The 15,834-nt window shown below is 49.8% G+C and overlaps 1 protein-coding gene across 2 annotated transcripts in view; it reads left to right on the forward strand.

Annotated features, from left to right (window-relative positions):
- The first annotated feature begins 308 nt into the window (after positions 1-308).
- The window catches only part of DPP3 (dipeptidyl peptidase 3), a 533,904-nt gene continuing 518,378 nt past the window's right edge, over positions 309-15,834 (forward strand). The window contains exons 1-2 of one of the 2 annotated variants that reach the window (XM_085625440.1): positions 309-439; positions 14,145-14,248. In XM_085625440.1, coding sequence (XP_085481566.1) covers positions 339-439; positions 14,145-14,248 — 205 coding nt within the window. In that variant the 5' untranslated portion in view covers positions 309-338. The remainder of the gene's footprint in view (positions 440-14,144; positions 14,249-15,834) is intronic. The other variant, XM_085625443.1, reaches the window with a different exon arrangement.

The following is a 15,834-nucleotide window of genomic DNA, read 5'->3' on the forward strand; positions in this document are numbered from 1 at the left end:
GGGGGACGAAGTGAAGCTGTTGAGAGGGGGTCAGGAGAAACGATTTAATAGAGGAGTCCTTTTTATTGCAGCTGTCGCGATTGTGCACCGTAGTAAGCCGAACCAGGTACACACACACCACAACGAATTCCCCTGTGTGAGTGAACACTGGTATAAATGGAAAAGGAGCCCGCTGCACTACCTCTCCCAGAAGGCAGTGGGGCCTAGCACTGCCAAACAAACAGCCTGTCAAGAAAACGCCTCCTTATAAGCACCTCCTACACAGTGGGAAGGTGCTTGACAATTTGGATCAACACTCTTCGTGAGCGGACGTTTCCTCCCTGCTAGAGAATTTGGGGATGCAGACGTTCGTTGGAGTACGTAGGATCCGCCGAGAGCAGTTCTATGGAGCTCTCGGGTGTCTTGCTCGGTTTGCAAGAACGGGAAAGCCGTTGACCAGGTATTCAAGAAGCTCGTTCATAAAGAGCGCGAGTGGGGTTTCTCTATCCACTAGTCACGCGCTGGTATTTACATTTTGCCTGTCTTGACTCTATCGCGGCCGAACTTTCATTTCGTCTTTACCGGCAAAATCCTCAACAGCCTGCCTTCCTATCAGCACGCGCGTTCTGGGATCTCAGCGCGTATAACCGGCGCATTTCAGGCAGACCCTCCAACGGCCTCGAGAACCGAGAGGGTGCTGCTATTTGACATTTCCGTGATGCTTTTCCTGGATAGCGCAAGGGGGCCCCTTTTTCACCATTGACAATCACTCGCTGTGGTGTAACAGCGAAGACTCCTCTCTTGGGATTGATTTTGTTCGTATATTTAATTTACAACCGTGGCATACTTGAATTCTGGGAACTCCTGGGTTTCTTTTTTGTCTGGAAAACAAAGACTTTTTAAATACGAAAAGAAAGGCCTATCGTGTTGTTCAGGGACAACGGCTGCAGGGCTCCTTGTAAGTGAAAGGCTTGTACTACACGTGTTGATTGAATGTGTATATGCTTGTTAGTTTGCATTTCAAGCTTGTCTTTCCCTCTTGTCTCCCCCTACAGTGCATACACGTAAAGAAGGAATACAGAACCTAGACCAGACCTAGGACAGACGCATTCCTTGCAGCACACTTTGTTATTTTGTCCCCTTCCCTTTTCCCCGGGGTGCTGTGTTCCATAGTTGCATTCGCTGCACTGTGGGGGATAGCATTCAGGAGAATAGGGAGGCTCCTCAGCTCGCCGTCGACCCTGCTGGCTGCTGAGAAGAGTTTAGTGGCGTTCAGTTCTACCTTGTGCCACTGACACCCTGACAGATTGTCAAGTCCAAGTTAGACGCCCAGCATGGACGATGGACACCAACGTGGTGTTGACCTCGTTGCTGGAGAGCCTAACGGCTCTGCAGCAGGAGGTGCAAACCTCGCGCCTAGAAAACCAGGACCTTAGGAAAGAAATGAGCACGTTACGTAGAGAGGTGGCGGGTCTATCACAAAAGGGCCAAGGGACTAGTACATACATAAGGGAAGCAACACTTCCTCCTCCTGGGCAAGCAGTACACCCTCCCTCCTTTAGCACCCCACAAGAAAGTGGGTTCTTTTCAGCCCCTCCTGGCCCCCCGCCTACCATTGACTCCGTGCCTACTGTACATGTGATCCAGAGCACTGGAATTCCATTGGTGCCTCCGGAACGTTTCTATGGCGACCCGAAGAAATTCGAAACCTTTCTCAATCAATGCAGGCTGCACTTCCTGTGCAAACCTGCTGTCTTTCAGGATGAAACGGCTAAGACAGCGTTCATGATGTCCTACGTGGGAGGAAACACTGTGAGCTGGACTATACCACTAATGGAGAGGAATGACCCCGTTTTGCATAGGTTCCCAGACTTTTGCTTAGAAATGAGAAAACTGTTTGACCGGAAGTCCCATATGATGACTTTGGATCGTGAGCTACTCACTCTACGACAAGGGTCACAGGACTTGTTGACCTACATAACATCATTCAATCGGCTGGTGGTGGAAACTGACTGGCCCCAGGAAAAATGAACCACCTTATTCTACCAGGGATTGCGAGGGGAATTAAAAGACGTTCTTTCACAAGTGGTACAATTGCCCCAGACCTGCGAAGAGATGATCGATCTCACTGTTCAACTAGACCATAGCCTACAGGAGAGAAGAGGAGACAAGAACAGAGGGGACGCACATCTTTGGTATCCCAAACCAAAAGGTGCTGCGGAAGAAAAACCCAAGGCCGCAGAGGGAATCGAGCCTATGCAGATAGGGGGTATTCGAGGCCCCCTCACCGCAGAAGAAAGGGAAAAGAGGCGGAAGATGAAGTTGTGCTTGTACTGCGGAAAGGGAGGACATTTCATAAGAGAGTGCCGGGCCCGAGCCCAGCTTCCAGAATGGATCACCTCTCCGTGGGGTCAAGCTATTATGGGAACAAGAGAACCGTTGGAAAACTGAAGAGCCGGAGTCAGATAGAGATCTCTGGATCGGGCGAACGACGTACTTCGATCTCTTCAGTAATCGCCAATACCTTACAACCAGCGGTGGCACATTTGAAAGTATGTGTCTCTCTATGGGTGACTACGGATACACCACTTGAAGTGGATGCCTTATTGGATTCCGGTGCGACGGGGAATTATATGGACTTGAAATACGCTCTGACCCTTGGGAAAAGAAGAGGAACCCCGAATTTGTGAAGGCAGTGTATGAGTTCGTGCTGACGTCAGGACCAGTCACATCTCATACCCTTCCCCTTTTGATGCAGTTTGGTACGGATCACTACGAGTACATCCAGTTTGACCTAATAGACGCATCCCATTTTCGTCTCATCCTAGGCATGCCGTGGCTGACCCTTCATGATCCTGTTGTGCGCTGGGCGGCTCGCACTGTTACCATGAGGTCGGAATATTGCAAGGAGCATTGCACTAGAGAGGCGACCCCTCCGGAATATGCGTCTAAACCAAAGGCGCGGCTTGTTGCCTCCGCGAGCGTACAAGATTTGTATTGTTGTACTACCACTTTGCCCGACGTATACAAGGATTACCGGTCCCTCTTTGATAAACAAAAGGCTACACAGCTTCCACCTCATCGAGTATACGACTGCCGCATCGAGCTGATACCGGGAGCTGAAATTCCGTGTAGCAGAGTGTATGCACTAACAGAGGCCGAGACTCATTACCTAAAGAATTATCTCGAAGAGAACCTGGCATCGGGGTTCATCACGCATTCATCTTCACCTGCTTCGTCTTCACTTCTTTTTATCCCTAAGAAAGGTTGCGACGAGCTTCGAACCTGTATAGATTACCGCGCAATCAACCACGTAACCATCAAAAATCGGTATCCTTTACCACTGATTCCTGTGGTCCTGGACCAACTCAAGGGGGCACGTTACTTCACGAAGTTGGATCTTCGGGGAGCTTACCACCTGGTTAGGGTAAAAAGTGGGGACGAATGGAAGACCGCATTCCAAACAAAATTCGGACTCTTCGAGTACAGGGTAATGCCGTTTGGGCTCTGCAACTCCCCGGCGGCTTTCCAATATTTTATGGACGAGGTTTTGAGGGGATTCCTGGACACATTCTGTGTGGTCTATATAGACGATATTCTCGTCTATTCGTCTACTCTCCAGGAACATGTGACCCATGTAAAGGCAGTTATGGACCGGCTCCGTCAGCACTCGCTGTACGCCAAGTTAGAAAAATGTCTATTCCACGTCCAAGAGGTAGCATTTCTGGGATACATTATCAATGCTCACGGTTTTCAGATGGACACAGGCAAAGTCGAGGCAATCACTCAGTGGAAAACACCCCATCACGTAAAATCTGTACAAAGCTTCTTGGGGTTGGCCAACTACTACAGGCGTTTTATAAAGGACTTCTCAAAGATTATTCACCCCATCTCCTGCCTATTGAAGAAGAACGCTCCATTCGTTTGGGGGGACGCTGCCGAACAATCCTTCCGATTCCTAAAAGACAAGTTCACTCAGGCACCCATCCTGCGGCATCCAGACCCCCATCTTCCTTTTATCATCAAAACAGACGCCTCACAGTATGCCATAGGAGGCGTGTTGTCTCAGCGACATCCAAAAACAGGACAACTACACCCGTGGCGTATTTCTCCAAGAAACTCACCCCCAGTGAAGTGAACTATTCTATATCTGACAAAGAACTACTGGCGATAAAAAGAGGTTGCGAGGAATGGCGCATTATCTCATGGGTGCTCATCAGACCATCGAGATCTCCACGGATCACCGAAAACTACTATTCCTGAAAAACGCCAACGCACTCACACCACGCCAGTTGCGCTGGACCTTTTCTTTTCCGATTATGATTTTGTTATCAAGTACCGACCAGGACCACAAAACGGAAAAGCAGATGCCCTCTCACGCCTTCTGGATGATGAAGATAACACGTTATCGGAGAACCCAGAACCCCCGTTAATACTCTCGGAGGGGGCCTTTCAAAACCAAACCCTCGAATTGCTCAAGTCAAAGGAATTCCTTGAGGACATCCGAGCATCCCTGACTGACATAGACGTTCTGTCCTGGCTCAGGGAGGACCCAGGAAATCGAGTGAAGAAAGACGGTCTATTATATAGCCACCACCACTGCGGATTGGCTGAGGCAAAATTCCTTGCAATTTAACAGCTCTAAAACAGAGGTACTGCACTGTTCGATGGATTGTGTTCCTTGGCCATTACCTCCTGACTTTTGGCCTACTTCCTTCCAGGACGCCCCTCGGGCAGCAGCCTCCGCCAGGAATTTGGGCGTGGTGCTTGGGCCTAATCTTCAATTGGACCTTTTTGTAAACAAAACTGTGGCCACTTGTATGGCGCTGCTTCGTATGTTGTGGAAAATTCTTCCGCTACTACCGGCCTATGCTCGGTCAGAAGTGGTGCGGGGCACCATATTGAGCAGGCTGGATTATTGCAACGCATTATTGCTAGGAGCACCGGCTAACCTGGTGGTTAAGCTGCAGCGTGTGCAGAATATGGCTGCCAAACTGGCTCTTTCTCGGCGCCGCTCTGATTCATCTTCTATGGCGCTGGTGAACCTTCACTGGCTGCCCATCTCACAGCAGATTATTTTTAAAGCACTTTGTTTCGTGTTTAAAGGACTTTATGGCCAAGGACCTGCTCCGCTGCAGGAAATGTTTACGTGGTATGTGCCCACACGCTCCCTTCGTTCCTTGTCAGCACATTTAGTGGTAATCCCGAAGGTTTTGAGGGCCCGGATGGGCGGGCGGTCATTTAAATTTGTGGCAGCCAAGTATTGGAACTCTTTACCCTCGTCGTTGAGAAGCTCGGGAGATTTCTCCTCTTTTAGGAAGGGATTGAAAACGTATCTTTTTCCTAGGTCAGATTAATCCTTCTGTCTTTGTGTGTCGCGCGTAATTGGTAAAATGTCTAAGCGCCAGGAGACCCTTCGGGTGACAGTCTGCGCTATACAAATACGCGATACATACATACATACATACCATGCTCTGTATGTCCCCAATACTGACTTACAGCTGCAAGTGCTGACATGGGCTCACGATTCCGTATTGGGAGGACACATAGGAATACACAAAACCATAACCTGTATCGAGCGCTCCTTTTGGTAGCCCTCACTGAAGGAGGATACCAAAGAGTACTTAAAAACCTGTTCAGTGTGCGCACAGGGAAAGGCAAGTCACTCCAAACCCACAGGTTTGCTACAACCAATACCTATCCCTCCTCGACCCTGGCATACCATGTCAATGGATTTTATTGTGGAGATGCCCCCCTGCAAGGGAAACACCGTTGTTTTAGTGATAGTGGATCACTCGACCGAGATGGGACACTTCATACCGTTGGAAAAGCTGCCTACGTCATCCGAACTGGCCCTTGTTGTCCTTCAACATGTGGTTAGAGCCCACGGGGTACCCTGTGTATTGATTACAGACCGAGGAACGCAGTTAACCTCTCGTTTTTGGAGGGCACTGTATAAAACGATGAACATCGAAGCCAGGCTTTCCACCAGTTACCACCCCCAAACGTATGGAAAAACAGAACGCCTTAACCAGACCCTGGAGCAGTATCTCCGCTTTTTTACACTGCAGAACGCCACAGACTGGGTCACATTATTGTGGACAGCGGAATTCGCATACAACAACGCTGAGCATTCTACGCTCGGGTGCTCTCCTTACTTTTGTCTTTATGGACACCATCCAAACATGCTCCCCTTTGATTGGCCCATAAAATCCACCCTCCCAAGCATCCCGAAACACCACACCCATCTCAGGGCAGTACTACTCGATGTCAAACGACACCTCGCCATAGCGCAATCAGCACAGAAACGCTTTGCTGACAGAAAGAGAACCAAGGAACCCGAGTATCAGGTGGGGGACAAGGTTTGGCTCGCCACAAAAAACATACATCTGAAGCGAATAGACAAATTGAAACCCAGATATATTGATCCTTATAGCATCAAAGAGGTCATCAACTCTGTCGCGATGAGATTGGCCTTGCCTCAGTCCTGGCGAATCCACCCAGTGTTTCATGTGTCCCTTCTCCAACCATGTCCTACTAACATACGGGTGCTAGACCAACCCCCCCCCCCCGGTGGTAGACGGACAGGAAGAGTATGAAGTACACCAACTCTTAGATTCCCGGTTAGTTAGGGGGCGGGTACAGTATCTGGTGGGATGGAAAGGTTTTGGGATTGAGGATAGGACCTGGGAACCAGTTCAGAACCTCCACTGCCCTGACCTGCTAGACCAGTTCCATGAGAACAATCCAGGAAAGCCTGGGCCTCCGCCAAGTCGGCGATCCTTGAGAGGGGGTTCTGTCGCGATTGTGCACCGTAGTAAGCCGAATCAGGTACACACACACCACAACGAATTCCCCTGTGTGAGTGAACACTGGTATAAATGGAAAAGGAGCCCGCGGCACTACCTCTCCCAGAAGGCAGTGGGGCCTAGCACTGCCAAACAAACAGCCTGTCAAGAAAACGCCTCCTTATAAGCACCTCCCACACAGTGGGAAGGTGCTTGACAATTTGGATCAACACTCTTCATGAGTGGACGTTTCCTCCCCGCTAGAGGATTTGGGGACGCAGGCGTTCGTTGGAGTACGTAGGATCCGCCGAGAGCAGTTCTATGGAGCTCTCGGGTGACTCGCTCGGATTGGGAACGGGAAAACCGTTGACCAGGTATTCAAGAACCTTGTTCATAAAGAGCGCGAGTGGGGTTTCTCTATCCACTAGTCATGCGCTGGTATTTACATTTTGCCCGTCTTGCCGTTAGACTCTATCGCAGCCGAACTTTCATTTCGTCTTTACCGGCGAAATCTTCAACAACCTGCCTTCCTATCAGCCCGCGCGTTCTGGGATCTCAGCGCGTATAACCGGCGCATTCCAGGCAGACCCTACAACGGCCTTGAGAACCGAGAGGGTGCTGCTATTTGACATTTCCGTGATGCTTTTCCTGGATAGCGCAAGGGGGCCCCTTTTTCACCATTGACAATCACTCGCTGTGGTGTAACAGCGAAGACTCCTCTCTTGGGATTGATTTTGTTCGTATATTTAATTTACAACCGTGGCGTACTCGAATTCTGGGAACTCCTGGGTTTCCTTTTTGTCTGGACAACAAAGACTTTTTAAATACGAAAAGAAAGAACTATCGTGTTGTTCAAGGACAGCTGCTGCAGGGCTCCTTGTAAGTGAAAGGCGTGTGATACACGTGTTGATTGAATGTGTATGTGCTTTGTAGTTTGCATTTCACGCTTGTCTTTCCCTCTTGTCTCCCCCTACAGTGCATACACGTAAAGAAGGAATACAGAACCTAGACCAGACCTAGGACAGACGCATTCCTGGCAGCACACTTTGTTATTTTGTCCCCTTCCCTTTTCCCCGGGGTGCTGTGTTCCATAGTTGCGTTCGCTGCACTGTGGGGGATAGCATTCAGGAGAATAGGGAGGCTCCTCAGCTCGCCGTCGTCCCTGCTGGCTGCTGAGAAGAAGTTAGTGGCGTTCTTTTCTACCTTGTGTCACTGACACCCTGACAGCAGCCCCCCACCAGAAATAGTCCTAGTGAGGGATGGCCGCTAAGGCAACCAGTGCTATGAGTGTCGGCCTGAGAGGTAGGCCTGGAGGCAGTCTGGATGGTTGAAGGCGCAGGCAATGAGGGGGTTCAACAGTCACTAAAGCAATGAAGCTACCTCACGAAATGCTGCTGCCCGAGGCCCCCGCAGGTGGCCACTAAAGAGGGCAGCCCTCTAGTGGCACTGGGGCAGGTCACACCCCCCTTATGGGCAGGGACTCAGGGAGGAGTCCCCCCCAGCCTTGTTGCGGCGCGCTATGCGAGCGTCACTTCCTGTGCGCGAGGACAGGAGTAGGTGTATATATGCCTCCCTCACCATCTGGACGTCCTCTTTTGCACGCCGGACACGCCGTCTGGGCACCATGTCTTTTGTCCCATTGGACACGCTGTCCAGTCCCGTCCGTATCGTTATTGTCGGGCCCAACTTCGTTTGCGGTGAGTGAGGGGCAGGAGGGGCCATTGCCTGGTTTAATCATCTCCTCCACTTTTCCCCCAATTGGGATGCTGTGGCTCCGACTTCCTGGTGTTGTGGCACCCTGGCCTTGTAACCGTGTCCGCACTGCAAATGTTTACCTGTCTGGGAGCCTGCGGCTGTCCTGGGTGCCCGGGTACCGGTGTGTTTTGTAAAGGGGGCGGTGTGTTGGCAGCGTGGGTTGTGCCACGTTGTTTGCGGCGATGTTTGTGCTGCTTAAAACGTTTACGAAGTCTGGCACTTCTTGTTTCGCGCCTCGGTGCTTCCTCTGTACTTGAAAGGGTTGAGAAATGGCTGCGTTTGTCTCTCTTCTCACTAATGTCTTGTTAATTGTGCCAAAATTGGAGACATACAGAGTGTGCCTTTAATGGAGGTGAGCTGGGCGGAGGGCGTGGCCGTAATTTAAGTGCTTCCAAAACATGCTGAGACTGTCATGAGGAAGTTGAGGAACAAAATAAGCACTTTTCGCAAAGGTGGCATGTGTTCATAGGGCTGATAGGTGTTAAACGCAAACAGATTTATATTGGGATGTCTATGATCCAGCGATGTATCATGCACGTAGGACAAAAGCGCATTCATTGTTCGTTGTACTGTATATATGGTTGCGGTGTCGTGGACTGGTTACTGCGTATTGTATCTTTTCCCGCTCTTTCTTTAAGTCACCTCATACTTATGCATCGGAGCATATCGATGCCTCTGAAAACGTCAACAGAAATAATGGAGTCACCGAGCTTTTCAGGTCGCAAATGGGCATGTGCCCATAAAAAATACTAAGTTTATCGTGGGTAAATTGTCTAAGACTTGCGTCGGGTTCTGCTGGTCTGGAGCCTGTGTTGTCTGGGAGGTGAGTCATCAAGGGGGTCAAGATGTTTATGAAACCGGCGGGGTGCACTGCATTTTGGTGTTTGAGACGGGCGCTCATAGGCCTTGTCTTTACACATAATTATCAATGGCAGGGGTCACTAATATTTGACAATGCTTTGACAATGTGCAAAGATACTTGCAATTTTAGGGCACACGACTACGTGCAGGGATGTTTATGATATAAGACCAAGAGTGGGGCAAGATGTTTATGAAACCACTGGCGTCGGGCGTCTGTGGTTGTGAGTGCAGAACGCGGTGGGGTCCGTTGCTCCCAGTGTTGTTTGGCGGGGGCTCCGGACTGCTTCATTATCTCGGCCTCAGAACGGGGTGCACTGCGGGTCGGTGGCTCTGCCCGTGGTCCGCCTGCGAGGCACTGATGACTGGCACTGTGCTCGCGGGCAATGGTCAGGCACGATTCATTCACTTAATCTGTACTGTTAATTATGGTCTCTCATGTTCAGTTTTTTACCCAACACTTGGGATGCATCTGGTTGGAGTAGCACTCCAGAAGCTTAACCATGGCTGCTGGGGTCTTTTATAACTGGCCGGGTTCTGCTGCATCCGTGTTTCACATAGGGCCTCTCTTGTGCGCATGGTGCGTTCACTTTGGCAGTTTAGCGGGGGCCAGTGTTGTCTACTGACCCTCGTACAGGTCACGGTCCATACAGGTCACAGTCCATATTCTTGCAACGAAGCCATAAGTGGTTGCTTATTTACCTTATGCAACTATCACCCATTGAAAGTCAAGGGTCCTGGCTTGCTGTAGGGGTCATGTTACGGTTGATTATATATCTGGACACAAGGGTAGAAGAGACAGAACTATGCAGCACACCATGCTGAGCAAAGAGGTCCAGCTTGGATGTTTAATCATTGTTAAAGCCAATGGTACTGGCATGTTGTAGGTGTACTGTGGTTTTGTAGTATATATCCAGAGGCAATGTCAGATGCTGCAAAACACCAGCCGGCAGCACACTAAGCTTAGCACGAAAAGCCAGCATACGGGTCAGCCATGCACACAGAAGGGACAGGTTGTCTAGTATCGGTTACGTCTCTACAATGCCCCAGATAAACTGCTTCTATGGTTTCGTCTGGCTATGGCTGGGTTTCACACACATTTTACCTGTTTTACAGGGGGGTATGGTTGATTTCCGTTGATTGGTGGTGTTGCTTAGTGTAATGGTCCCATTTGCGGTTGAGCTTGCTATTCATTGAAGGCATTGTTCAGGGGTGGATCCTTCAGCGGTGCCTTGGTGAGTGACTTGCGCGGGGGTTGGGTTTGTGGTGCCTTTCCTTTGGAGTTGGGATGTTCGGTGTAAACCTCGGTGTCCTGTTTGGCGCCTGGGTGGCGTGCGCCGTGAGAAGTCTGTTTTGTATTATTGCATTGAGCGAAGATTTCGCTGCTTGACCAACAAGGTCCTTTGGCCACCAGGAGTTATGCATGTGGCCCTTATCAATGTCTTATTGATGTATGTGCTACTGATGACAAATGGTTAAATGGTTGTCGTTTTGGCCGGGGCTCGGCAAGTATGGTTTCATCTTTCTCACCTAACACTTGTGCATTATCGGCCTAGAAGCCAAGTATACTTCACAGGGCTCTGCTAACACAAAAGTGGGCCAAGATCACACAAAGCACAGGATGAGAGCGCGGTGTCAGTCATATATGGCGAAATATGCCAGAGGTAGCGTATATGACATCACAGACTTGATCAGTGATATTATCATGGTTCATCCTTTGTTCCAATATAGACAAAAGTTACGGACAGGCTCTGTTTTGCAAAGAATAGTTATTTTGTCTCCGCATGTGCCTCTTTCGTAGTACAACGAGGTCAATTTTGTCTCCAATGCTGGGATTGTGCGCCGCTATTCCGTTTCCAAAGGGCTCCCGCTTTTCGCTTTCGGCACCTGGCTTACGTGCAGGTGACCTGTCTGGCTGTTGCGGAAGTTGATTAGTGTAATGGTCCCATTTGCGGTTCAGCTTGCTATACATCGAAGGGAGACATTTAATGACTGTTCAACACGTTAAGGTGACAGTCCCACCAGTTCAGAATGGAAGCATTTTCAATATGCTATGCAGGGAAGCCAGAATTGTGGCTTCAGTTATCTTATACAACTAACAAGCATTGTTAAAGCCAAGGGTACTGGCGTGTTGTAGGTACTGTGGTTTTGTAGTATATATCCGGAGGCAATGTCAGAAGCCGCAAAATAACAGTCTGCCTTTCCCACCGGTTACCAGCCCAATGGTGGGAAAGTATAATTTTACACTTATTCAGGAAATTTCAACGCAAAGAGAGGCACTGCAAAATACTGAGACTACATTGTGCAATTGGCTACGAGGGCCTTCATGGGGAATACCTGCGGGCACCATATAGAATCAGGTACCATGTACACTGGGTGGGCATTCCCCTGCAGTCAAGAGCAGGTAGCTTCTGTTAAGACATATTCACACGCGCTTTAACCAGGTGTAGTCCCGCGATCGGGACTCCCAAGATGGCCGCCGCAGTGCCTCCAAAGGGCGAGCTGATTACTGCTGCAGCAGCGCGGCTCGCAGGTCAAGTGAGCGCTGCTGCTGCCGAAGCAGGAAGAGCGCGGAAAGAGGAGAGAGACGCGCTCGTGAATGGAGAACGGCTGCTGGGGGAAGACGCGCCGAGAGAAGAGCCCAGGAGTGAGGAGCCCAGGAGAGAAGATCCCAGGAGTGAGGAGCCCAGGAGAGAAGATCCCAGGAGTGAGGAGCCCAGGGGAGAAGGCCTCGGAGGAGAAGAGACATGGGCTGACTTCGGGAGCCAGCCCAGTGATAACGCTGAGCAATCCATTCATCCAGGGAGTGAGAGGGACATCTGGACCCCTTCTGCCGTGACCCAGGAGGGCCGTGGCCAGAGGCAAGTGCCATTTTTTCGTTATTTCGCAGTTGGGAAGTGGTGGGAATTGTAAAGCACTACCAAACCACTACATGAGCACGAAATCACCTGGGTGTTAGGTGGAGGTCCATATTGGAATCCCTCAGCCCGCTCCTAATACAATATTTTTGTGTTGTTTTTTTTTCATCTTTTCTCGGCTGTCACTGAGGAAGACGCCAAGCACACTACCAAACCCAAGCACGCCCAAGGACAGTGTACAGAATACAACAAAGCTGTTGCCCTTTTCTGCGGACTGTTCTACAAACCTAGTTTTTTTTTATTTCTCTTTTGCTTCCCTCCAGTCAGAATATAGAGTCCTTAATAAATTAGTACTACAAAGGACGAAGCCCTCCCTTTCCTTCATTACTAGGCCTCGCATGACCGCCGATCAATTACAGTGGTGTCAGAAGTGGGATACTAGGCCAGTGCTTCATCATGACCCAACCCGTCACCATGGAGGCTATCATTACTCAGCTGGCTGAGGGCCAACGACACCTCCAATTGGTCATGGAACAACAAAGCCAAATGGCCCAAAAAGAAAGGGAAGCCTTCCAGACTGCCCTAAGAGAACAAGCGGCGCTGATGGCCTCAACTCAACAAACGCAGGACTCAGCCATCCTACGTCTCACAGACGCCATTTCGGCTGCTAGGGGACACCCGAATGTCTCTAGTTAGGTCTTGCAGAAGTTTCAGGAGGGAGACGACCCCGACTATTTTTCCGTGAACTTCGAGAGGGTGGCGACGACGGCGGGGTGGCCCCAGGAGAGGTGGGGCCAGTACATAGCCCCCCTATTGTTTGGAGAATTACAGGCGGCCTTCCAGGCCGCCAACCCTGACGGCACTCCTCCCTATCTTGACATCAAGAAGGCAATTCTTGAGCGACTGGGCCATGACCAGGAGTACTACCGAACTAGGTTCTGTAAGGAACGATGGGTAGCAGGGGATAACCCCAGAGCTCTCTACTCTAGGATTATGGACCTTGGGAACAGGTGGTTACAGCCTGACAATGCAACAATGGGAGAGGTCACCGAGAAAATATATCTGGAACAGTATCTAGACGCCCTTCCATCAAACACTAGGACCTGGGTAAAACAACATTCCCATCTCTCAGTTCAAACTGCTGTAGTGCTGGCATGTGCCTACCACAGATCCCCAGAGTTTAAAGCCCAACCGGCCAAGAACCCTTTTTCTTCCCAAAAGCTCACAACCAGAATAGGAGGAGATAGTAAGACCTCGGAGATAGCTAAACCCTTACCCAGAGCCCCGACACCAACCCTACCTCCCCAGACAGGGCCCCAATGTTTTCGCTGTACGGAATGGGGCAACATTGCCCGAAACTGCCCCCTAAAAATAGAAGGAGCAGAGCCTATGGACATAGGGGTGTCACGAAGCCGGGTCTTAATGATGGGTAGATCACAAGGGCGGTATAACATGACTATTCGTCTGAATGGGAAACCAGTAGAGGCCCTATTAGATACAGGGTGTCATCACAGTATCGTCTGTAGAGAGTTGATTCCCCCTAACCAAATATCAACTGAAGACGAAATACAGGTTTCATGTATTCATGGGGACATACGTTCCTATCCCTTGGCAGAGGTCGTCTTAGAAATTGACGGAGAACCTCAGGTCAGGAAAGTAGGAGTAGTACCAGTCTTGGTGGAGAAAGTCCTGTTGGGTACCGATCTCCCAAACTTTAATAAATACGTAGCCAACTTAGCAAAGGGAGCCTCGGACCGAGACTGGCTGAGAGAAGCTCCTTTTTCTGTGACAGATATACAAGGCACCCCAACAAAGGTGAACAAAACAAGGGCAGAAAAAAGGAGAGAAAGGGAATGGTAGAGACAGCCTTCCGAATCGCCTGTCACATGTTTTCTTTCCTCCCCAGAGAGTGGACTTATGCCAACCCGGAGTTTCAGGGTGGACCAGCGAGAAGACAGTACGTTAGTACACGCCTGGAAACAAGCAGCAGAACAGGAAGACCACAAAAAGGTAGGCCCTTATTTTCGTGTCAAAAGTGGTCTTCTCTATATAATTTGTGAGTCCCCTACTAAACCCGTAGAGCGGTTAGTTATCCCCATGGCTTTTAGGGAACAGGCTTTACATCTCGCTCATAACCAAGCTGGGGGCGGACATTATGGGCAGGAGCATACCCTCAAATACCTACTGGAGAGGTTCTACTGGCCAGGGGTTTACAGGGAAGTGTCGAGATTTTGTGCCTTCTGTCTGTTACACGCGCCTCCACTTGCACTGTTTCCGCACTCACTACTTTCCCACTACAATACCCATAATGCATCTGGCTGGCTCTAGGTTGTGTACCATCCCCTTCTAGGTTGTGTACCATCCCCTTCTGTAAGCTAACAAGCTGATTGGTTGAACATGTGCTTAAAACCAAGCCCCTCTTTGCATTCATTGCTTGGCTTTCGAAGCTCTTGGGAACCTCGTTGAAACCTCGCCACCCCTGTATTTGGAATTCCTGGATGTCCGCCTACCTCGGAACGCGGACGCTCTGCTAGCAACTCGTGTCTACTCTTGCTGTTATTCTGCCTTGCTTTGGTTGTGACCGGTGTAAGCCCTCCTGGTCATTGGGCTCTGAGAACTGCTCCCGCAACTGGGAGTCCTCTTTCTGTTGCTCAGTACTTGGGTCCTCCAATCGTGACGCCTGCTGGGATTCATTCACTTCCTATCCTTTCCCCGCTGGGAACATAGTCGGGATTCTATTCCTTCCGCGTTGGACCAAGGGAGTTCTACATTCTTCTTCACGAAGGGTCCGTGGAGTCAGCAGTCAGCGGGAGACGGCATACTCTTGTGACAGCTGCGTTAACGGTACGTTGAACGCAATGAACGCTTCCTGCATAAAGCGAGTAATTGTGACTCCGTTCACCTCTTGTTCAGTTGTGATTTTCTCCACCCCATTTTCCAAGGCTGTTGTTGGTAAAGACTTAGTCTGCAGTCATTGACCGTGGATAAACGGTGTGAACTTCATTTTGGTTTTGCTTTCTACAAAAAACTTTATTGACAATTCCAACCAGCCATACAAAAAACTTTATTGACAATTTCAACCGGCCATACGACTCTCCCCTGCATTGGCTTCTCCTTGGACGAACTGTTCTAGAGTTGACCTCCTCTCATTGTTAGCTACCACACGAAAGAAGGTACACAACCTCTTAGCCTCATACTCTTCTTTCTGCTCATAGGGAGAGGGAACAAAGAGTGCTTCTGCTTAGTACCTTCTCTATACTAATTTGTCCTTCTCTCCTTTCCTTTTGTCTCCCTGTTATTTGTTTTGAAACCGCTGCAGTGCTTCTTACATGTACCTGGCCTATATTCATCAAGACCTAACCACCACTGCCCTACTACCCAGAGCTCCCTGTATGTTCCCAGCTCTTCCCAGAGGTGTCATTTATTTCTCAGTTGTAACGATATCACTGAGGATAGAGATACCTTAGGGCAGAGGGGTAACCCTATTCTTCGCTCCCGTGGATGCTGGCTATCGTCCTCGACTTCAACCAAGTAAGTCTAGTAGCAAGAGTGACAGAAAGCCAAGCCCACGATTTACACGTCCCCCGAGCGAAGAT

This window comes from Triturus cristatus, chromosome 9, assembly GCF_964204655.1.
Source record: "Triturus cristatus chromosome 9, aTriCri1.1, whole genome shotgun sequence".
NCBI lineage: Eukaryota > Metazoa > Chordata > Amphibia > Caudata > Salamandridae > Triturus > Triturus cristatus.